Here is a 25,348-nt window from a genome sequence, read left to right as displayed (position 1 = left end):
TTGAGCTTCTTATGCTTAAAAAAAAAATATTTTATTTTTTCACTATTTTTCATTTTTCTTTCTTCACATTTTCTTTCCCCCCATATTCCATAAATCCAAACAACCCACAAGAGTTACTAGAACTAGGAGTAACCTAGTCAGTGGATAAAAGAACCCTTTGTGTGGTGTGTGCCAGTGACCACAGAAAAATAAAGTAAAATTAATCATCGTATATTCGTACTAAGGAAAACCATCTGTTTTATGCACCAACCACCAAGTGAAGAAAGTGCCTTTTGTGACGACCAACACCACCACCACCACCACTCAAAGAGTGGGAAAAGATAATATTAAGTACACATATATTTCTCTAGAGATACCAGCCCTAAGGATAAAGTGAAATGTCAATGTGCAGTTACTTCTGCGAAAAATTCCTAGCTATCAAGAAATCACATCAATTTAGAACACCATCTTTCAAGCACATAGCTATAACGCGTTTCAATTGTAGCAGTTTTCCTCTCGCCATCTGTAACCGGTTAGGAGAATAAAATCAGCAGTGAAACATAGTGTTGTTTTTGTAGACATAATTCCAATACTGTTTATAAATGATAACCAATAGCAGAAAAGAAAACCAAAAAAAGAGGCTATTGCCAAGAAAATATGACATGAGAACTTTAGTTATCTTTGCAACGCCTGATAAGTGTAATTATATATATAGTTGATGCATTAAATTTTAAGCAGCTTAATTATGTGATTCAATTAAAGTATAATTTATCATTATTCATATTAGTATGGTACACAGTACATAGTATAAAATATACTTGCCTCCTGGGCAGCTGTGATTTTCTTTTGAGCATCATTCAGTTGGATATCTACTTCTTCTTGAACTTGTGATATAAGCTTCTTATGTGCTACCCCTGGTATACAATATAATATACATACAAAATGTGGCCAAAACCTACATATTAGTACTTATCAATAGTGCCAAATTGTGATAGGTAAAAAACGTAGTGGCAATAATCATTTAAACTAAAGGAGTCATTGCTAATCATAATATTATAAAATTGCAGAGATAGCTTATAAAGTAATTGACATAAATGATATATATAATACATAATTACATAAAATGTGTGCTACTTCTGTATTAAGATTTAAAAGGTTATCCTTTTATAGTAACAGCTACCAAATAACCATGGCTGGTATCCAACCCAAGTGTTTGTATACTTCCTTGAACTACTCAAGTGAAACCATAAAGCTAACAATGACTGTACCAATGCAATGAGCTGATATCTCAAAGATCTATGGTACAAAAGAAAAATGTTCTTATCCTAAATAGACGGTGTTCTTACTTTGTTTCTCCAGTGATCCCTTGATTTCTATTTGATCAATATCAAGATCTTCAATAGTGCTTTTGCAATCCTGTAGATGCAAATTAACCTCTTCCTTGAATCTATCACATATCAACCTCAACTGTTTTTGCTGGTCTACATTTTTATCAGTAAGAAGAGTAGGTGAGAAAAGGTACCAAGGAAGGAGAAAACATCTCCTGTGAAAGTCATAGACCAATAGGACAATGCAGATACAGATGAAATTCAACAGCAACAACGAAATATGTGCAGGAAGCAATGCAAGTAGTTAAATGTTGCATTAGTAAACCAAATTGAAGAAATAATATATGGATGATCCAATTCATAAATAATAGGCGGATTAATATTTCCTCTCACCCTCAATGTTTGAGTTTCGTTAATAACTGTTTCCATGATATATTCAATAAATGTGTTTTTTGAATCAAGCTTTCTAAGGATTTCACAAGACGATCAAACAGAGATTATTCTTATACCTTTACCATAAGAGTATCATGACTTGTTGGTACTTGGAACTTAGTAACTCTACCGAGCCAGATGAAAGCTCTTCAAAATTCACAAATGTTAAGTGGCCAGCATTTTTTCCTTATCGTTTCGGATCAAGCTCTTCTAAAGTGATAAAGTAATACTTTAATCACTCCTGAATCAGATAGTGGGACTCATACATGATAAAACCTACAAATTCAGTAGTGATTAAAATATTACTTTACCACTCTACCGATCTACACACTTTAGAAAATCTTTTTCTTTTCATTATATTTGCCTTGTATTTGAGCAAATACTAATCAACTCTATATTTTATTCCACGAAAAGTGCTCTCCCTAGCATTTCCCATTTAAATTTGCCTCAAACTAACAAGCACATTGTTTCACTCTATTAACTTATCAATTGCCATTATCAAGTTAGAATGAAGGTTAAATTGGGAAAATAGACTACACAAACTTTTCATTTAAAAATATCCTCTAAGGTGATGAGAATCTATCTATCCAACATTAATTATAAATTTATAACATTATAATTACAACATATTCTATCACGTTTGGTGACTATCTCATTTGTCAGTGCCTTTTCCATTCATTTTTGTATTCTAATATAACAAGCAAAGTAAAATAAGAGTATGTTTTCATGTACATTAAGTGAACCATTTTCTCAATTAAGTTCTTTGTTTCTTTATTTCTTATCTACCCCAAAAAGTGAACCAAAATAAGTAATTATGGACTTTTTGAAGCACATATTAAATCTGCTCTAAGAACATGCAAGTGCGTCCCAAATGGGAAAATATATATAGCAACCAGATCAATCGAATCAAAACACAAATATTTTCTAGTAAACACTGAGTTAAAATTTGCGATACCTTCAAATTTTGCTTCTATCCGTTTTCTCTTGAATTTACTGAGATTTGTAAGCTTCCCCCTGAAACCATTTTTTTTTTTTTAAAAACTCATAAGAACAAGAGATATCAGAATCTTAAGAACTCATCAGGTTTATGTACCTACATTTCTGTTTGGATGTGGGAATGAACATTCTGCAGCTGTAGATCTATCTCTTCAGAAACAGACTTCAAAATTTCTGAGGATTTATGGCATGCCATTGACCTAAGTTTGCTCTTAAGTTTGCTCAATTCCATCGCAAACAATCCAACAGCCCTAATAAATTATTAAGATTTATAAAATTAAAATACCATTTTGTAAATGAGTAGTAATTTGTAATTTTCTTCAGTCAGCAATCAATCCATTGCGGATAAATAGAAACACCTAGCAAATTCATCTTGATTCTGCGTGGGTGCCTCATCAATCCAATGAATTTCTTCTGTCCCTAATCGTAATTCATGTAAAAAAGTAAGTAGGATAATTTAAATAGGATATTCATCAGAACAGAACATTTGGACATAACATATATCAAGTACAAAGGTCAAGTTCTACCTTTTGTAGAGAGTGAAGTTGGGCTACTATGGTTAAATTTAACGCCTTCATGCTTCCGCAACCTTTTGATTGGATGAAGCATAAAAGTGTTCCCCTCAGCAGTATGCCTTTCTCTTGAACCTACACTCCCAAAATTTGGGAACAAGTGAACAACTAAGACAAAGGAGTTCTTAACAGAACAGTATATATAGTATAAGACAGACACGGGTTGACATCGAATATTAATGAGCATTAAAGACCCTGTAATACTAATGAACATTAGAGATTAGGCTATACTAATACTACTACATTACATAAAGAATCAACCATATCAATGCTCATCTTTGGAACAATTTGATGGTTTACACGCTACAGGTGTCTATTCCTTAGAATTTCTCCTATGAGAACATATTTACTAGCAAAATGAGTAACACAGAGTTTCGAAACAAATACAAAATTGATAGATAAACCAAAGAAAAGGGGAGATAAATCGTCCCTAGGAAATTACATGCTCATTATTTCCTGTGGCTAATGCATGCTTCAAATCAGATCTATTAGATTACTTTAGCTCCAATTGCTACTATGTGTTTAAAGGATTAAACTTATTTTAAGATGCAATTTATGCTGGAATCAGGCAGTTAAGATTAAGAGTAGTGTGAAAAAAAAAATTATATGAGCTGCATCTGATGCAAAATAAATAGAGTCTAAAAGCATATGCAAATATCTTCCTTTAACAAAGGGCAAACCTTCTTCACTTCCAGAGAAATTCTTTTCTTCAGATGATGAATCAGATGTGCCATCCTGCTCTTCTTTCTCATTAACAAAAATGTGTTTTCTGGGGATAAAATGCCTGAGCTCCTCCACATCCTGCATTATGTTAAGGAATAACAAAAAACAGAAACACAGTACAACTACTTCAAAATCAGAGGACACAATTACTAACTTGACGCCTATCAGTTGATAAGGATACAGAAGATTGCTTTTGTTCCCTTAGCCCATCGAAGTCTGGCTCCAAAGTTTGGAAGGCCCTTAGATACTGACTGGCTCCGAGAGAAAATCTTCTTTCAGATGATGCTGGAGTGCTACCGTCATTTAACTTTTGGTCTGTCTTCTGTAATGTGCTTGGAGAAGAATCTAAATTAGGTGTGTTAAGTTGAAATGTGGGACTTTGAAAATTATCTTGAGACTTGGTAACATTCTGTTCAACTGGATTACTTCCGTATTCTTGTTTGTTTCCATTTGCCGAAACCTCCAGTTCTTCATCCTGATCTGTATCATTTGGTGTTGGTGGATTGTAAATTTTTTTTTCTTGGTTTATTTTCTCTGAATGAGGGGATGTTATCCCATGATCAGGTAAGCAATCCTTAGATCCTCCCATTTTATCCTTAGGTAAAAATGTTTCAACAACATGCTGCGATTGATCATTCTTTGAAGTGTCTTTGTAAAGTTTCTTCATGGTATCATGTTTAGAAAAGCAGAACTTCTGTGGCTCACTTCTGGAATTCTTTCCCTGACTCTTTTTCTTTGTAGACATTGAGGAAGTGTCCTTTGTAAGAGCATCATGCATCCCATTCCAGTTTTCCCTAATAGAGAATATACCTTTTTCTTGATGATTCTCTTTTTCTTTTGAAGAGGGACAACTTTTACCTTTTCCAGGTTGCTTTTTGGAAGGTGCTCTCCTTTTTCTCTGTGAACGAGTTACTGGTCTCTTCCGAGTATAATCAGGTTTTTCTGAATCAGTTTCTATGGTATCTGAATTCTCTCTGGTCTTCAAAAATTTATTATCCCTCTGGTTCATAGGCTGCTCAAGTGGCAATCTTTCCTCATCTTTACTACGAGTATGAGAACCTGAATGCTGAGTCTGATTCTTAGGTGAAGAAGCAGTCCCCAATATTTGGCAAAGTTTCATCCTCAAATCTTCAGTTCTGTTTCCTGTTCTATCCAATTTGTCTTCAGGCTTGTCTTTATCAGTCTCCAAGACTTCCCGTCCCGTGGTGAATGTAAATTCCTCTACCGTTTCGACTGTTCCATCCTTCTTTCCCTTCTTTCTGCCTGTATCCCTATCAAACTTGTTCTGATTGCAATTGCTAGAAGGAACAGTTGAATTCAGATTTGAGAAAAGCTGGGCTGAGATTTTCTTGGATACACTCTCTACTCCATCATCCATATCCTGTTTTCCGTGAGGGGGAAGTACAGTAGAGGCTTGATTGACTTGAATGATGGCTTCAGAGGTAGGTTTTCTATGGTAAAAGGATTTGGATATGAAAGAATGCTTTACAGCTTCAGGTACTATAGTTTGCTTTATATCGAAAGAAGCTGAAGCTGTTACTCCTTCAACCCTTTCTGTTCCCACAGCAAAATTTCCAACATTGGAGATTGCCCTTTCCTTATTTACAGTAATAGCCCTGTCCCCTTTTGCAGTTTCACATTTTGTGCTGGCTCTTGATTCTGCCATTACTCCTATAGAGACTTTCCTTGATTGGCTAGATGGATAAATGTTGCTGCCAAAACTCCGACAATCACTCATAGGCTCCTGAATATATAAAAAGGTCAAATCCGTTAATATCTTAATCTTATTTCACCTAAGAATCGAAATACAGCAATTAAATTCATAATTAATCATAGCCTGTAACATTGAAGAGGATGCTGGTAAGTAATAATTGGCAGTTCATTTCTCTTTTATCTTTTTTTTTTTTTTGAGAACTTCGCTTCAAATGTGATTCATGATCAAGTAGAATTTCTATCAGACCAATCAACAATTTCAAGCACATATTAAATTACTTAGCAATTCGAAGTGATCTATAAGTCAGACCCATAAGCAACTACATAATTAATCTTCAGATCATTATAAACAGATATGTTAAGAACACATTGATAGTAATTAGAAACCAATCACAAATCAAATTCAGGAAAGAGATGTCACCAAATCAAATTTGCCTCTTACATCATGCAAAACTTGACGCGCTTTAATATTCATTGTTAGCTGCAATTTCAGCTAAACGCCCGACACTGCTAACTGTCCTGAAAAATTAACCGCAAATTTCAATTTAAAATAATACAAAATTATAGTATACCAAGAACAATTTAACGCTAACCCAGTTGCACGTAAAATATTGCTGAAAAATTAACAGCGACATTCAATTAAAAATGTTAAGTAAAAATTATAGTATACGAAGAACAGTGTATCCCAAAGGATTCAGAATTTTCTTCTCGACAGATAAACAGAGCGCAAATATAAACAATCTAGAATAATTTTAAGAGGATAACAACAGCATAGAAAGTTAAACACGAAAAATCCGAACCAGATTTCGAAGTTGGGAAACTGAAACACAGTGATGCATGGATCACCTGAACAAAAGAAACCCTCGAGAAAGATGAACTACGAAATTCAAAAACGACGCAGTAAGGAAAAAAAAATAGCAACAGCAAAGGCATGGTATGAACTTAAACAAAATAAGCCACGAACTATAACTGAAATTACTATTTTAGATTTCAAAAAAAAAAAAGAGGAAAAAAGAAGGATAGCAGAGCTCGGAATTATTTCCACAATGAAAGTTACTCACGGTGACGTTACTTTTGCTACGAATGCTGATGGTGACTGCGGAGCTCTCTGTGGTTTTTTGAAGTGGCGAGGTGCGAAATTGAATGAAAATGGGAACGGAGTAACGAATTTGAATTTTCGTGATGAACAGGACAAGTATTTGTGTGTTGCTTGCAGCTGGAAAAGGAGAAAGAGCGGGAAAGAGTGACGAACATGACCCACTGCCCCAACGTGAAACGTCCTCCGGAGTTCTAAAGTGCGCGAGATGCGCATAGCGCATCCCTTACCGCATGCACATATTGAATTTAAAAAATAAAAAATAAAAAATTATTTCTTCTTTCCTTTTTTTTTTTTACAAATAATTTTAGATAAAAGTAAACAAATAGAAGTAGAAATATAAGGATATGACCATTTATGTAATGTAATTTATAAAATTGTCAGAAAGGTTCTAGTTAATAGGTTCAGACTTTTTCTGTTGGAGATCATTGGTCCTTTGCAAGGAGGGTTCATTTCAGGAAGAGGAACCACAGAGAATATTATCATTGCTCAGGAGATTATGCACTTCAAGAGGAACACCAAGTATCGAAAAAGGACCATGGCGTTCAAGATTGATTTGGAAAAAGCTTATGACAGGATAGACCGGCATTTTTTGGAAGTGACTTTGATCCGGCTTGAGTTTTCAAAGACTACCATTAATCTTATATTGAATTGTGTGACTTCCTCTTCGTTGGCAGTTTTGTGAAATGGAAACAGGCTCCAAAATTTCAATCCAAAGAGAGAGTTGAGGCAAGGAGATCCCATGTCTCCTTATCTATTTGTTCTCTATATGAAAATGCTTGCCTGCTTTATCTCTCATAAAGTTTTTCAAGGTTTGTGGATCCTGGTAGCCATTTCTAGGAACGGACCACGACTCTCTCATTTGATGTTTACAGATGATCTTTTGCTTTTCTGTAACGCATCGAAAGCTCAAGTAATAGAGGTTATGCATTGTCTGGACTTGTTTTCTAGAGCGTCAGGTTTGAAGGTAAATCTTCATAAGTCAAAGGCCCAGTGTTCTAAGAGGGTGTTAGAAAAGAGAAAAGAGGTTCTCTCAGGGGTCTCTAACATCCATTTCTGCAATGATTTGGATACATACCTGAAAATTAACATCGGTCATGCCAGAGCTTCCAGGAAGACGGCTCAGGAGGTTATTGAAAAAATTTTGAGGAAGCTCTCCAGTTGGAAAGGATGCCTACTGAATAAGGCAGGGAGGCTTTGTCTTGTTAAATCAGTTATGGCCTCTATCCTGGTTTATGAAATGCAAATTTCTCTTCTCCCGAAGTATGCATGTAATAAAATTGATTCCTTGATGAGACAGTTCTTGTGGAAAGGCCAAGCGACCGGCAAAGGACTACCTCTGGTCAGGTGGGAGGTCGCCATAACTCCTAAAAGGGCAGAAGGATTGGGTATTAGGGATACTACCTGTGCTAACATGGCGCTTCTAAAAAAGTTAGTATGGGATTGTCTAAATAATAGTGAGAAGTTGTGGGTGCAGGTTCTAAAGCATAAATATCTCAGGAATCAATCTGGTATGAATGCAAATAGTAGAAATTCTTCATCGGCTACTTGGAAGAACATTGTTAGTGCCTATGAGCATCTCAAGGAAGGGCTTCATTGGAATATTGGGAATGTTCACAAATTAGTTTGGTATGATGAGTGGACTCCTTTTTGGTAAGCTTTGTAACTTTGTTCCTTATGTACATATTTCTGAATCAGATTTCATAGTGGCTGACTTGTAGAAAGGGGTGTCTTGGGAGGTTGATAGTCTTACCATGCCTATTCTGCATGAGATTAAGCAGTTTATTTGTGGTCTGAGATATCCTAGTTCGACTGAGTTGGAGCCAAAGTGGGAGTGTTGGCCTGCAGCAACAAAAAAGTATAGTGCAAGGGAGGGTTATAGATGGTTATTAGAGAAAACATTGAATTGGAATGCCAATAGTAACTGGAACTGGTTGTGGAATACAAACATTTCGGAGAAGTTCAAATTTACTATGTGGCTTAGCTTACATGATGCTCTACCAACTGAGACCTTTCGATTCAAGCGGCATTTAGCTTCTTCAGATATGTGTAAGAGATGTAACAAGGCGCAGGAGACTATGGAGCATTGCCTTAGAGACTGTGAACGATCAAAGGCAATTTGGCATATGTTGGATCCTAGTATCCTGGACTCGACGGCGGGTACTGCTCTTGAAAAGTGGTTTCATAAGGCCTTGGCTAACAATGAGGCATCTTTTGGTGCAGGGCTTTGGTGGGTATGGAGACATAGGTGCAATGACATATTCAATACTGACAACCTTTGGACAGACCACAAGGTTGTTGCCTTGGCCAGAATTACCACCAAGGACTTATAGGTTTACAGGAATCGAAACAATGCCTTTAGGTCTCTCCGAAATTTCCTGTGTTGGGAACCACTGATAGGCAATAGTTTTAAAGTTAATTGTGATGCAAGCTTGTATCTGGATTCAAATTTAGCGGGATTTGGGTATATTATTAGAGATTCTAAGGGAGATTGGATCTCGGGCTGCTCTGGAAGCATTCCCCCCTAGTCTATCATCAGATGTGAATTATTTGCTGCTTGGAGGGGCTTGTTTTAGCTTGAGATTACGGTTTGAGGGATATTATATGTGAAACGGATTGCCTTGACATTTTGCCCATCATCCATGAGCTTACAAGTGGGTATTTATCTGAAGTAACAGATTTGGTTCACAAGATTCAGGAGCTTTTATCTCGTCCTTGGCTTGTTCACATTGAGTGGGTATCTCGAGAAGCAAATAGAGCTGCGGATTGGATGGCTAGATATGGTGCAAAGAGTAACTCTAATCATGTTATTTGGTCTGAACCTTGTGCTGATCACCAGCAAATCATCCTCTCGGATATAGGATAGTGTTTGCTTTATTTCTTTTTATGTTTAGACACAAAAAAAATCCTACAATGGGTTTTTGTCAAAGTTTGTATCATTTAATGGAGTTTCAAGGGTTTTTATATTGATATGAGATTGAATATTCATATTTCCATAGGTATTATAGAATTGGTGGATTTATATTTTAGTAATTATATTTTGGTTTTTACTTTTACTAGATATTAAACTTGAAACAATAAAATATAAAAATTAAACTAAAAATACTATTAGTTAATAATAAACATTAAAACTTGAATTGGTAAAATTTTTAATTAATATTTATAATTTAAAATTAAAATTTTATGTAAATATTAGAAAAAATAACCTATATGTGAAATATATTGATCTAAAATAATAAAAGAGTATATATTTATTTCAGTTCGAAAGAATTTCAAACTAAATATATTATTCCTCGACTAAAATTATTTAATCTATTAGTTTTTAATTTTTTTTTGTTTAGTAAATCACATTGGTCCTAAGATATTTTGTTCTGTCAAATTTCTAATGAAATTATTTAATGTGACACGTTAAGTGAATGACTCAATCAGTAAGTGATACTCGTGAAAGTGGACGAGTAAATTTCTAAAATAAATAATCTACATAATAATACTGTTTTTAGTTGTATTGGTCTCTAAAAATATTAATTTGGTCCTAAAAAAATTCATTATCAAGTAAATTAGTTCCAAAATAGTTCATAATAATAATAACAATAATTACCTATAATCTATGCATTCACTATTTTTTTTTACATTAAAAAAATAATCTTTTAATTATTGTATACCATTAAGAAACCACTTGTCTTGTATTCATATATCTCTTTCAACATTTTTCTCTAATCACATTATTCTACACTAGTTGCCTAATATATTTACCCATTTTTGCTACATACAACAATATGAATAAAAAATCCACCACCACCACCTCGTGCATTTCCACCCTCATACAGACTTCTTTTATCCTCCATTTTTGTTTTTTTTTTTTTTTTTAAGAACGCTTAAACTAGTCTGTGATCACTTGCAAGTAGGTGTTATTGGTGTTTCTATCGTCACCACTCGAGATTAGCATTATTCTTGCATTTTCTGTTAGAATGTTTATAATATGATTGATCATTGTTGTTACTATTTTATTTATACAAACTTTTCTTTTATTGTTGTATGTAGCAAAAATGGGTATGGATATTAGGCAACTAATGTGAAATATGATTAAGAAAAAATGTTGAAAGAGTACGCATGCGTATAGGACCAATAATCTCTTTAGTACTATAAAATAATAAAAAAATTAATATTAAAACATAGTTGATGCATAATTAGGTAGTTAATGTGACTATTATTATGAATTTTTTTTAGACTAATTTGCCTATTAATGAATTTTTTATCTTTAAGGACCAACATTACTGAAATTATATTATTATTATGTGAATTGTTTATTTCAAGAATTTATTTATCGACTTACATATGTGTCATTTAATGAGTGGATCATCTATTTAACTTATCACATCGAATGACTCTGTTAGGAGATAACGGAATAAAGTATCTTCGGACCAATCTGACTTACGAAACAAAAAATTGGAAACTAACGGGTTAATTAATTTTAGTTTAGGACTAATGTGTCTGATTTAAAATTTTTTGGAAACCAAAATAGATATATACTCATAATAAAAAAAATTAACTTACAATGATTTTTCTTTCTTTTGTTCCAAAATAATTAAACATTTTTTTATATATTTTTTAATTTAATCTTGCTATAATGAGTTTAAAAATTTGTTATGTATCTAGTCAATTATACATTGTCACGTAAAGAAGTGATGAGAGCCGAAGATAGCAAAAACAAAGGGGCCAAGGGTAAAACACAGTGAGGGAGCCTGCGAGTTCAGTGCAAAATATAAGGAGAAGAATAGAAGATGGTTTGTGCATAGAGATAAGGAAAAGGGACTTCGAGCTAGGAACTGTGATAATGTGGGCGGAGGGTTGGCTGCACGAATTTCTTCCTGTGACAATGTGGCTGGGTGTAAAACTCTTCCACTGTTAGCCATGCACACATCCCTAGATGGCGAAAGGCTTGCTACAATATTTGGCAAGCAAGAGGATGTTATACCACCTTAGGTGACCTTCTCGTAGGAGGGTAGAGTTGCAGTTTTGGAACTGCATAAGGAGGTTGTTGTAATCAAAGTGCTAAAAACACTTTAGTTACAGAGATATAACACATAAACTCAAAAGTGTTTGGCAGATAAAGGGTGGAGACATCCTAAATTTCAGGTTTGATTAGTTTTTTTGTCAAATTTAACATAATGAAGGATAGGGAGAAGGTCCTACTTGAACGTGAAATTATTCTGCCGGTCTCTATAGTTTTACCGAATTTTTAATTGAGTCCTTATACTTTTTTCTTTTTAATTAGATCGACTAAAATTCTAAAGTGGTCTCTGAGATTGGGTGATTACCCATAATCGTCCTTGACTTCCAAAATTTCCTAAAAGCATCCCTCACATTCAGCTCCGAGACCCATAGTTGCCCTGCTACCCTTTCCGGCACATAGTCAGCAAATGGAGTAATGATATGGCACCTCCCATGCCATGAGTGAAACGACACAGTATTGATTTGGCGCCCAATTTCCCTAAAAGTGTATCAATTGCAACACCCAAACCCACACCAAAGTTGATTGAAACACCCAAATTCACCGTAAAGAAGAAAACGACAACAACCACCCATAATTTTAGGCCTTGTATGAGGAGTGTTACTAAGAAAAAAGCAGTGATGGAAGCACGACATGAGGTAGGTCATGAACAATCCTTTGATTCATATGATAGTGCCGAAGATAGTTTGTATAAGCCATGGGTTGAAGATAGTTTCTCTGATGATGATGATTATGCTAATGATGTTTGTGAGACTAAGACTGTTAAAAAGGACATCAGATTTAAGCATGCTCCTGCTACTGCGTTTGCTACGGATAAAGACCAAGTTACTATTGATGATGATGCATTTGTTGAGGAGGTCTCAGATGGGTATGTAGACCTAAGCTTTGTGGGAGGAATAGAGGATGATGCATATAATGCATACGATCCAGGGGCTGTCTCAGATGGGGCAAATTCGTGGCATTCTGAGAAAATGAAGACTCCTCCAAATTCTAAGGATGAGGGGACAGATAAGGAGTCTTAAGATGTTTGTCCAGTGGTTAGAGAAGGTATAAGGTTTGGAGAATTTCAACTGGAAGTTGGCATGAAATTCAACACAAAATGGGACTTTAAGGAGATTGTTAGGGAGTTCACAATCCAAGAGGGCAGACGGGTTAAGTTCATGAAGAATGATAATGTGAGGATGAGGGTTACTTATAAAGTGAAAGGATGTCCATGGATGGTTCTGCATCAAGGGATCATGAAGATACTTGTTGGCAAATAAAGACCTTCATTAATGATCATACGTGCCCAAGGAAAGATAAGAATAGGGCAGCTAACAGAAATTGGGTAGCGAGAAAACTAGTCAAGAAGGTTAGAAAGTACCCAAATTTTAGGCATTGTGATACTGCTACTCACTTTAAGTCAAGGTTTGACTTGTCCTTGAACAAGAACTCAATATCAAGGACCCTCTTTGATGCAAAAAATGTGGTATACGGGGATAAAAAAGAACAATACAAAATGCTGAGAGATTATGGCCTTACACTTTTTAAGACTAATCTTGAATCAATAATTGAAATTTGTTTCACTCCCCAACCAAAATCTAATCCAGTGTTTGAGAAAATGTATGTGTGCTTGAATGGATACAAGAATGGTTTCAAAACCGGCTGCTGACCGTTGATTAGACTGGACGGTGCTTTCCTAAAAATTCAATTTGGTGGGCAAATTCTGTCAGCAGTGGGGCAGGATGCTAATCACCATATCTACATAATAGCTTGGGCAATTGTTGGCGTAGAAAACAAGGAGAATTAAAAATAGTTTCTTGAGATCTACACCAAGACCTTAGAGACTACAAGCAACATGGGTGGTATTTTATCTCTGACATGCAAAAGGTAATTTGTTATTCATGAGTATGTATGAAAAAGGTGCATTGTATCCATGAGTATGCATGAAAATTTAATAAGAATTGGTATTTATGCTTGGTTATTTAATTCTTCCAAGTGTTGAACATGTATGCTGGATACTCATTAGTATGTATGCAACAAGTATTTTGTTATTCATGTTTATGCTGAATTTTATTACTTAGGATAATGAACGATAGATATAATGGACCTATATGAGTATTGATGGTTAAATTCAGGGACTATTATGTATAATTTTTCCAAAATCAGGGACTATTATGTGTAACTTATCCAAAGTTAGAGACTATTATGGTGAACGACAACAAGAGTTAGAGACTATTATACTGATGTTGTATATGATTTTGTACCCAATTTGTGTCCCATGATTTGTTGCTGGCAATGGAAGAGGTGATGCCACGTGTGCATCACTGCTTTTGCATTTGGCACTTGTGGAGGAATTTTAACAAACAATGAAAGGATTTACAACTAAGATCCTTGCTATGGGAGCGTGCACGAGCCACCACGTATCAAGAGTTTAAAGACCATATGGATAAGATCAAGCGCATCAACGAGGATGCATGGGCATATCTATCGCAATGGGGACGAGAACATTGGATGAGAAGTCAATTCAGTCACAAGCCGAAGTTGGATAGCATATGTAATAATGCATGTGAGGTGTTCAACTTAAAAATTAAAGAGGCCAGGGCCAAGCCAATCATTACTTTACTTGAAGGTGTGAGAATGTTTGTTAAGAGAACAATAGCCAAGAATAAGGTTAAATTGGCTAATCATGTGGGAAAGTTGTCACCGGTAATTCACAGTCGATTGGAGAAAGTGAAAAAAGAGTCAAAACATTGGCACCCTATATGGACAGGTGATACTAGTTATGAGAAATTTGAGGTACATGGTTACCCAGTGGTGCACGAAATTGCAATCACACTTTTGCAATTCCGCACAACTAACCAGCAAGTGCACTAGGTCGTCCAAGTAATACCTTACGTGAGTAAGGGTCGATCCCACGGAGATTGTCGGCTTGAAGCAAGCTATGGTTATCTTGTAACTCTTAGTCAGGATATCAATAATTATCAGGTTTAATTGTGAAAAGTAAAAGAACATGAAATAAGTACTTGTTTTGCAGTAATGGAGAACAGGTTGAGGTTTTGGAGATGCTCTATCTTCTGAATCTCTGCTTTCCTACTGTCTTCCTCTTCATGCACGCAAGACTCCTTCCATGGTAAGCTGTATGTAGGGTTTCACCGTTGTCAATGGCTACCTCCCATCCTCTCAGTGAAAATGTTCAACACGATCTGTCACAGCACGGCTAATCATCTGTCGATTCTCAATCAGGTTGGAATAGAATCCAGTGATTCTTTTGCGTCTGTCACTAACGCCCAGCCTTCAGGAGTTTGAAGCTCGTCACAGTCATTCAATCCTTGAATCCTACTCAGAATACCACAGACAAGGTTTAGACCTTCCGGATTCTCTTGAATGCCGCCATCAATTCTAGCTTATACCACGAAGATTCTGATTAAGGAATCCAAGAGATATCTACTCAATCTAAGGTAGAACGGAGGTGGTTGTCAGGCACACGTTCATAGGTGAGAATGTTGATGAGTGTCACGGATCATCATATTCATCAAGTTTAGGAACAAGTGATATCTTAGAATAGAAGCAAGCGTGATTGAATGAAAAATAGTAGTAATTGCATTAATCCATCAAGCCACAGCAGAGCTCCTCACCCCCAACCATGGGGTTTAGAGACTCATGCCATAGAAGATACAATAAGAAACGTGTAAAGTGTCATAAGGTTCAGATACAATATCAAAAGGGTCCTATTAATAGTGAACTAGTAACCTAGGGTATACAGAAATGAGTAAATGACGTAAAAATCCACTTTCGGGGTCCACTTGGTGTATGCTTGGGCTGAGCATTGAAGTTTTCATGTGTAAAGACTTTTTCTGGAGTTAAACGCCAGCTTTTGTGCCAGTTTGGGCGTTTAACTCCAATTTTTGTGCCAGTTCCGGCGTTAAATGCCAGGAATTATGAAGCTGATTTGCAACGCCGGTTTGGGCCATCAAATCTAGGGCAAAGTATGGACTATTATAAATTTCTGGAAATCCCAGGATGTCTACTTTCCAACGCAATTGAGAGCGCGCCAATTGGGTTTCTGTAGCTCTAGAAAATCCACTTTGAGTGCAGGGAGGTCAGAATCCAACAGCATCTGCAGTCCTTTTCAGCCTCTGAATCAGATTTTTGCTTAGGTCCCTCAATTTCAGCCAGAAAATACCTGAAATCACAGAAAAACACACAAACTCATAGTAAAACCCAGAAAAGTTAATTTTAACTAAAAACTAATAAAAACATGCTAAAAACTAACTAAAATGTACTGAAAACATACTAAAAACAATGCCAAAAAGCGTATAAATTATCCGCTCATCACAACACCAAACTTAAATTGTTGCTTGTCCTCAAGCAACTGAAAATCAAAATAGAATAAAAAGAAGAGAATATACTATAGACTCCAAAATATCAAAGAAACTTAGCTCAAATTAAATGAGCGGGACTAGTAACTTTTTGCTTCTGAACAGTTTTGGCATCTCACTTTATCCTTTGAAGTTTAGAATGATTGGCATCTATAGGAACTCAGAACTCAGATAGTGTTATTGATTCTCCTAGTTAAGTATGATGATTCTTGAACATAGCTACTTTATGAGTCTTGGCTGTGGCCCAAAGCACTCTGTCTTCCAGTATTACCACCGGATACATACATGCCACAGACACATGACTGGGTGAACCTTTTCAGATTGTGACTCAGCTTTGCTAGAGTCCCCAATCAGAGGTGTCCAGGGTTCTTAAGCACACTCTTTTTGCCTTGGATCACTTTAATTTTTTTTTTGACTGCTTTTTCTTGCTTCAAGAATCAATTTGATGATTTTTCGGATCCTCAATAACATTTTTCCTTTTCCATCATTCTTTCAAGAGCCAACAAGTTTAACATTCTTTAATCAACAAATTCAAAAGACATATGCACTGTTCAAGCATTCATTCAGAAAACAAAAATTATTGTCACCACATCAAACTAATTCAACTAGTTTCAGAGATGAATTCAAAATCCTGTACTTCTTGTTCTTTTGTGATTAAAGCATTTTTCATTTAAGAGAGGTGATGGATTCATAGGACATTTATAGCTTTAAGACATGAACCTTAAATTTTATTAATCATGAATTAAGAACAAGACTCAAAAATAGATATAAGATGAGACTAATAGTAATAGAAAACAAAATTTTAAATGACTCTAAAATAGACTTCTAATGATAGAGATTATCACAGAGTTAGAACTCAACAACTTTGATCTTGAGAAGTGGATGCTCCCTCAACTTGTGGGGTATTTGACCCTTCAAGGGAGAGCTTCTGGCGCTTCAGTTCTTGTAGCTCACGCCCCTGCTTCTCTTGTTCCTTCAGCAATTTGCAGAGCATGCAGTTTTGATTCTGCTGTTCTTCCTTAATTTGTTCCATAGCTTCTTGCAGCTTGGCAACAGATGCTTCTAGGCGAATCCAGTAGTCAATTTCAGGAAGTTCAAGGAGGAACTCCTGCGCCCTCCTTTTGATAGAGTTATCTTGCATTTGTCCTTCCATTGACTTCTTGGTGATTGGGTGCTCAATTGGGATGAATTCATCTACTCCCATCTTCACCCCATCATCTTTACATAGCAAAGAGATTAAGCTTGGGTAAGCCAGTTTGGCTTTAGTGGAGTTCTTGTTTGCAATTGTGTAAATCTCACAAGCAATCAGATGATGAATCTCCACTTTTTTTCCCAGCATAATGCAATGAATAATCACTGCTCTCTTGATAGTAACCTCAGAACGGTTACTAGTGGGCAAGATAGAATGCCCTATGAAGTCCAACCAGCCTCTTGCAACTGGTTTGAGATCTCCCCTCTTGAGTTGGTTTGGGACACATTTTGAATTGGTCATCCACTTGGTTCCAGGAAGGCATATGTCCTCTAGAACTTGATCCAACCCCTTATCTACTCTCACCATTCTCCTATTAAAGGATTCAGGATCATCTTGTAATTGAGGTAATTTGAAGACCTCTCTTATTTTGTCCAGATGGAAGTAAATAATTCTCCCTCTGACCATGGTTCTGTAGGTATGAAAAGCAGTTCCAGTCATTCTCTGCTTATCTGTCAGCCACAGATTTGAGTAGAATTCCTGAACCATGTTTCTTCCAACCTTTGTCTCAGGGTTGGTTAGAACTTCCCATCCTCTGTTTCGAATTTGCTCTTGGATCTCCGGATATTCATCTTCTTTCAGATCAAATTTAACTTCCGGGATCACTGACAGACCCCAATTTGAGGATTTGTCTTGTATTGAATTTGGAGTATTTTGATAACCTTTTGTCACATTTAGCCTAGGAATTAGCATGGTTTTGTTATCTCTCCCATATTTGTGCCTAAGTGTAAAAACATGCTTTGTAAGCTTTATTTTGATGAATTCTAATTTCTCTTTGATTCCATAAGATGCCTTGATGTGTTTGCTAGTAATCTCAGGTTGAAATAGGCTAGGCATGGATCAAAGGAAGCAAGGAAGGAAGCATGCAAGTGGAGAGAAGCACAAAAAGCCAAAGAGTTGATCTCGGCCAAGCACGCGTACGCGCACAAGGCGCTCGCGCGCACATCGCAGAATTGGCAAGGGACGCGCACGCGCACTGTGCGCGCACGCGTCGAAGCCCGCACGTGATTCTTTTATTACAACACGTGTCTGGCGATTTTGGAAGGTTTTAGCAACCAACTTTGGCGCCAAAATGCATATAAGAGCCAAGGATTGAAGGGGATTGACACACATTACACTTAACTTGACACATTCACACCCATAGACTAATTTTAGATCATTAGGTAGATATTTTTTAGTTAGTTACATTTGTAGAGAGAGAAACTCCAACTTCTCTCTAGGATTCATCTTCATTTTCTCAATTCTCAACCATTCCTTGGTGAGATCTATTACAACACTCAATTTACTTTGCTCATATTGTAGATCATCTTCTCTAATCTCATTAGTGTTTGTAATTGTTCAATTCTTGTAGATCTTAGGTTTAGCTTTGTTGTTTTGGATTCTATTGATTCATCGAAGATCTCATTTTCATTGTTGTTCATTGTTAATTGTTGTTAATCTCTTGTGTTGAATTGCTTTGATTCTAAGTCTCTTCCCAATTTTGCTATGTCTTTCATTCTTGCCCTCCAAATGTTTGAGAAAATGCCAACTTTAGATATGGAGTAGTATTCCCTCACTTGGCCTAATGGTTGAGTCATTGGAGACACTTGAATAATGGATGTCAATTGTTGATTAAGAATTGAGGATTGCTAATTGACTTAGAGTGCACTAAAGCTAGACTTCCCTAGGGTAAGACTAGGACTTGTGACTTGAGTTAGTTACTTTTACTTGACTTTCCTCTATAATTAGGGGTTAACTAAGTGAAGCAACACTCCTTTGTTATCACAATTGAAGGAAGTTATAGTGATGGGACTTCCAATATTCAACCTTGGCCAAGGCTTCTAATATTGATTGATTGTTGTTTTCTTTTATTCACACTCTTCAAGCCACAAAAAGACCACTTAACCAATGCATGCCTCCTTGTAGCATTCCTAGGGAAGAACGACTCGGGACTAATACTCTCGATTATAGATTGTAGATTTGTTTGATGATGGATTTTGCGTCGGTTTAGACTATACTACGATTGACTACTTAATAATTTCTATACCGGCAAAAATCCATTTGTCAAAATGGCGCCGTTGCCGGGGAATGCGCATGAGTGCCATGTTTTTGGTTAATGTAAATATGTGAATATTGTGAATATGTTTGTCTTTTGTTTGTTTGTTAGTTTTTGTTAGTTTTAAGATCTCTATTGGTTTTTGTTTCTATTCGTCACTATGAATTCTCGTCCTTGTGGTTTTGGATGTGACTATGACTATTTTGTAGGCGATGAAAACTTGAATGATGGCTCACATTATGGGAGAGACGAATTCTTAGGAGGGGAGCCATATCCATATGAGCAATCATCATGGCAACCTTCCCCTTCAAGCTACTATGATGGTAATCCTCCCTATAATGCATATCATTCCTATGGATATGATGACTCTTATCATGGTTATACTTCTCAACCACCACCATTCTATGCACCATACTCTCAACCCACACCTTATTTCCACCAAATGCCCACATATGATCCAAATCTATATTCCCCCTATGCATGCCCTTATGACGACTATGAACAAGCAACCCTTGAATCACCACCACTCCAACATTTTTATCCCCCAACCCAAGTTCCCATGGATGATACACTTGGCATTATTCTTCAAGAGCAAGAAGAACTCCAAACCGTCTTCACTAGTTTCACCTCTACCCTCCAAGAATTTACGTCCCGCATAATTTTACCTTCTACCAATAACCAAAATTATTTCCCACCTCAAAGCTTTGATGAATCTTCTTTCCAACCATATTATGATTTCTCTTCTCCGCCACAAACCTCCATGGAAGCATATCAATGTCCATTAATCCAAGAGCAATATGATCCTACTCATGTTAGTAAAGCGGAACAAGAACTAAGGGATTGTTTCAAGGAAGAAATGGATCGACTTCAAGCAACCATCCGTCAAAAGATAGACTCTTGGGGTTCGTATCACAAGCGAAATGAGTTCAAGGATGATTGTGAGAAAGCAACCAAAGATGGAGGTATGAGAGAGACTTTAGAGTCTCAAGTTGAGCACAAGGAAATGGAGTGCGTGTTGCAACAAGCGGAGGAAATGAAGATTGTCGAAGATAAAGAAGTGGAAGAAGACCTAGAGGAGGTTGAACAAGAAGGAAGTTCCATCAACGAAAATAACTCTACATCAAGTGACAATGGTGATCTTGTTGAAGCTTCCCCCTTCGAATGTGAAACCGATGTTGAGGAGGGTGCGCAACCCCCAACACATAACTTGATCAATGATAAAGGTTTGAAGGAAGTTAGCAAACAAGAAGGATTTAAAAAGAGTTATCAAAAGATGGAAATCATCATGGAGGAGCCAAAGGAAGTGGAACCTACAATGTCAAGACCATTGGATATCTTCCTTGCTAAGTCGCCGTCCCAACCACAAATTGAGTGGGTAATCATCTCACCCTTTAATTTTCTTGGCCCATATCAATATGCATTGTTAGAAACGGACGGTCAACTTAGAGCTCTTTGTGGGCTAGAGAGTAAGAACGGATTAGATGTTGGTGGACAATGTGAATCAAGGTGCATAAAGGATGGAATATCAAACTTTGAATCTCAAAGGTGGAGTGAAGCCAAATTTAATGGGATTAGGATGATGAGTATGAGTTACAAGGAGAATTCAATAAGTTTGTTACCCTATTGGAAGCATGAAGATCAAGAAGAAAAGGAGTTAACAAATAAAGTATGGGACCCCGGAACATACATAAACCAATATCAACTTAAGGGCCTCGTTACTTGCCTAGGCCCCCTTGAAGGCCTTGTACGCTTAAATTGGGATCCCGGAGGCTATTGGAAGTGCAAACATTGGTGGGGATTCGAAGAAGAGTTTAAGCATAAGCCACCCTAGCAAGGACTCCACCAAATGTCCAACTTAAGGACTTAAACTAAAAGTGCTAGGTGGGAGACACCCCACCATGGTAAACTCTTTCCACGCTCTTTTAATTTTGTTTAATAAGTGATTGGAGTTACCATTGTAGGTAGTTTTTCATTTCATAATTAGCTTGTTTGTGTACACTAGTTGCTAGTATATTGACATGTATGTTGTGCTTAGTAGAAATAGAATAAATCTCAAAACCAACTTGCATTTTAGAAAGTGTAGGTTTTTGACTAAATAAGGAGTTGTAGGTACCATGGGGAGCCTTTGGGCAATTTAGAGCTTTTAGGCATTTTCTTGTTCAAAAAAATAAAAAATAAAAAAAAATAATAAAAAAAAATGATGAGAAAGAGGAGGAGGGTGAACGCGCGCGCGCACTGTACGCGCACGCGTCCCTGTATGGACGCACCATGAGCTACACACCCGAGAGTTGGGCCCCCCTTGGGCAAACATTATGCCTCGAGCCCAACTCAACCCACGCGGACGCGCACAACGTGCGTGCGCGCCGTCTTTAAGCAAATGAACGTTCACGCGGACGCGCACTTGCCGCGCCCGCGCCGATTTGCTGCTGCAACACTTGAGCCAATCCACAGAGAGTTGAGCCAGTTCTGGGCCATCCTTAAGCCCCTGGCCCAACTTGCTTCGCGCGGACGCGCACATTCTGCGTGCGCGCCGTTTGTCATAGATCATCAACTTACGCGGACGCGCACTGTCCGCGCACGCGTCCTTTCCTATTTTGCTCATCCACGCTCAAGCGCGCTGTACGCGCACGCGTAGGTCCCTAGATTCCCTAATGAGCGACGCGCACTGCGCAGCCGCGCACCCCCATTTTTTCTCCCCCCATTTTCATCTTCTTCACCCTCTCACCCCCAACCGCCGCTGCTCCGCCGGTACCACCGCCACAGCCAGAGCCTACCGGTGTACCTATCCCGGATCCTCAGGATTAGCATCGAGGACGATGCTTGATCTTAAGTGTGGGGAGGTAGCCGGTGGCATCATTGGATACCGGTGAACATTTTTAGCCACCTTTCTAGCTATCTCACTTTGCACACCTTTTGTGTATATTTGATGTATTTTGAGTTTATTCTTTATACATTTTTGCATATCTTTCTTTTTAGTTCGTGGTTGTGATTAGAAATCGTACTTTGACTTGCAAATACTTAGTCACCCTTTTTGCATAAGAAATTGGTTTTAAGTGAAAAAGGAAAGGGTGAACTAAGAAAAATTTTTGGAATTTTTCAATCACAACAATGCTTAGTCAAACATTGAGATTTTTCAAGAAGTTTGAATATAGGGCATTAACCCAATTGATTGAAAGAAAATTTTTGGTGAAACTTGCTTGAATTTCATACCTTGTGAAGCATGTATTGAACTAAGAACACAAGCTTGTGAGACTTGAGCCTATTGATGTGGTTACATTTTATGACCACTTATTTTCCATTCTTGTGTGAAATTGCTCTCTTTCTATGATTATGATCCTTAATTTGCTTGATTCTATATGTCCATTTACTTCTTGTATTTATGCATTTATATGATTGAGGCCATTATTTCATTAGCCACTTACCCAAATGGCCAACCCTTTTATATTCCTTTGTTAGCCAATTTGAGCCTATGCTTAACCAACTTATTCTCAATTTAGCACATTACAAGCCCAAGGCGAAAAACCAAGAAAAGTCCTTGTTTGGATCTTTGATTAGCCTAGGCTAATGAGAGTGTGTATTATTCAAAGTTGGTGAGGCTTGGGAACATTGGATGGGAAAAGGGGTAGTACACTTTCATGTTTAGGAATTGGGTACATACTCATGTATTGATCAAATGAATAGACCTTATGCATTGATGTTTTTGTATATAGTTGACAAAAGAAAAAGAAATGAAAAGAAAAAAAAAGAGAAAAAAAAAAGAAGAAAAGAGAAATAAAAGTGAAAATGAGAAAAACAAAAGAAAAAAATATATAGAAGAAAAAGAAGAAAAATATATAGTAAAGAGGGGACAAATTGCCCCAAAGTAAAGTCAATAAAAAGGAATCAATGCATAGGTGTTATGAATAAAATAAGAATGCATGAGTATGCAAGAAAAAGTGAAGAATGGGTGGTTAGAATAGTTCGAATTTGTATAGGTCATTATGTAGGTTAGGTGGGAAAGTCTATGCTAATCAAAGATTCAAATCCTAGTCCACTTAACCATAAATGATCCTACCTTGACCCTAACCCCATTACAACCTAAATGAAAGACCTCATGATGAATGTATGCATGCATTGAATAAATGTTGATTGTTAGAAGAAGATCAAATTTTGGAAAACATGATTAGAAGAGAATTGAGTGAATTAACCCTTAAACACTTGAGTGAATAGAGCGGATACACATCCGGTGAGGGTTCAAAAGTTCAATCACATGTATTCACCCATATTATCTATATTCTTGCAAGTTGAACTCTTTTTGATGATTCAATACAATTGTGGTTTGGACTTAGTTCCTACATGCCTAGCTCTTGTGCTTACGCATGTCTCTTGGGAATTGATTTGTTTGAACTAAGTATTCCCAATTGTTTTAGATAGTTGCATGTAGATAGGACCCATATAGTTTAGTTGCATTCAATGTCATGACCCTTAGTTCCTTCTTATTTTAGCATGAGGACATGCTAAGGCTTAAGTGTGGGGAGGTTGACAGACCCCAATTTGAGGATTTGTCTTGTATTGAATTTGGAGTATTTTGATAACCTTTTGTCACATTTAGCCTAGGAATTAGCATGGTTTTGTTATCTCTCCCATATTTGTGCCTAAGTGTAAAAACATGCTTTGTAAGCTTTATTTTGATGAATTCTAATTTCTCTTTGATTCCATAAGATGCCTTGATGTGTTTGCTAGTAATCTCAGGTTGAAATAGGCTAGGCATGGATCAAAGGAAGCAAGGAAGGAAGCATGCAAGTGGAGAGAAGCACAAAAAGCCAAAGAGTTGATCTCGGCCAAGCACGCGTACGCGCACAAGGCGCTCGCGCGCACATCGCAGAATTGGCAAGGGACGCGCACGCGCACTGTGCGCGCACGCGTCGAAGCCCGCACGTGATTCTTTTATTACAACACGTGTCTGGCGATTTTGGAAGGTTTTAGCAACCAACTTTGGCGCCAAAATGCATATAAGAGCCAAGGATTGAAGGGGATTGACACACATTACACTTAACTTGACACATTCACACCCATAGACTAATTTTAGATCATTAGGTAGATATTTTTTAGTTAGTTACATTTGTAGAGAGAGAAACTCCAACTTCTCTCTAGGATTCATCTTCATTTTCTCAATTCTCAACCATTCCTTGGTGAGATCTATTACAACACTCAATTTACTTTGCTCATATTGTAGATCATCTTCTCTAATCTCATTAGTGTTTGTAATTGTTCAATTCTTGTAGATCTTAGGTTTAGCTTTGTTGTTTTGGATTCTATTGATTCATCGAAGATCTCATTTTCATTGTTGTTCATTGTTAATTGTTGTTAATCTCTTGTGTTGAATTGCTTTGATTCTAAGTCTCTTCCCAATTTTGCTATGTCTTTCATTCTTGCCCTCCAAATGTTTGAGAAAATGCCAACTTTAGATATGGAGTAGTATTCCCTCACTTGGCCTAATGGTTGAGTCATTGGAGACACTTGAATAATGGATGTCAATTGTTGATTAAGAATTGAGGATTGCTAATTGACTTAGAGTGCACTAAAGCTAGACTTCCCTAGGGTAAGACTAGGACTTGTGACTTGAGTTAGTTACTTTTACTTGACTTTCCTCTATAATTAGGGGTTAACTAAGTGAAGCAACACTCCTTTGTTATCACAATTGAAGGAAGTTATAGTGATGGGACTTCCAATATTCAACCTTGGCCAAGGCTTCTAATATTGATTGATTGTTGTTTTCTTTTATTCACACTCTTCAAGCCACAAAAAGACCACTTAACCAATGCATGCCTCCTTGTAGCATTCCTAGGGAAGAACGACTTGGGACTAATACTC

At 36.9% G+C, this 25,348-nt stretch overlaps 2 protein-coding genes across 2 annotated transcripts; one reads left to right on the top strand and one right to left on the bottom strand.

Annotated features, from left to right (window-relative positions):
- Positions 1 to 239: 239 nt before the first annotated feature.
- On the bottom strand, positions 240 to 6,872 carry LOC130951800 (meiosis-specific protein ASY3). Its single transcript, XM_057880537.1, has 11 exons — positions 6,805 to 6,872; positions 6,186 to 6,262; positions 4,212 to 5,774; positions 3,988 to 4,108; positions 3,263 to 3,382; positions 3,095 to 3,155; positions 2,837 to 2,986; positions 2,695 to 2,753; positions 1,326 to 1,460; positions 802 to 893; positions 240 to 502 (listed from the first exon to the last, which is right to left on the bottom strand). The coding sequence occupies exons 2-11, from the start codon at positions 6,216 to 6,218 to the stop codon at positions 431 to 433; spliced, it is 2,406 nt and encodes an 801-aa protein (XP_057736520.1). The 5' UTR covers positions 6,219 to 6,262; positions 6,805 to 6,872; the 3' UTR covers positions 240 to 430.
- LOC130949296 (uncharacterized) lies at positions 6,790 to 9,705 on the top strand. The gene is made up of 6 exons (XM_057878057.1): positions 6,790 to 6,938; positions 7,224 to 7,424; positions 7,536 to 8,451; positions 8,561 to 9,133; positions 9,294 to 9,380; positions 9,487 to 9,705. Exons 1-6 carry the CDS (start codon positions 6,790 to 6,792, stop codon positions 9,703 to 9,705), a joined length of 2,145 nt encoding a protein of 714 aa, XP_057734040.1.
- The last annotated feature ends 15,643 nt before the right edge of the window (positions 9,706 to 25,348 follow it).

The sequence above is a fragment of the Arachis stenosperma genome, chromosome 9 (assembly GCF_014773155.1).
Source record: "Arachis stenosperma cultivar V10309 chromosome 9, arast.V10309.gnm1.PFL2, whole genome shotgun sequence".
Taxonomy (NCBI): domain Eukaryota; kingdom Viridiplantae; phylum Streptophyta; class Magnoliopsida; order Fabales; family Fabaceae; genus Arachis; species Arachis stenosperma.
The sequence above is the reverse complement of the archived record's forward strand: the minus strand, read 5'-3'. Positions and strand labels throughout refer to the sequence as shown.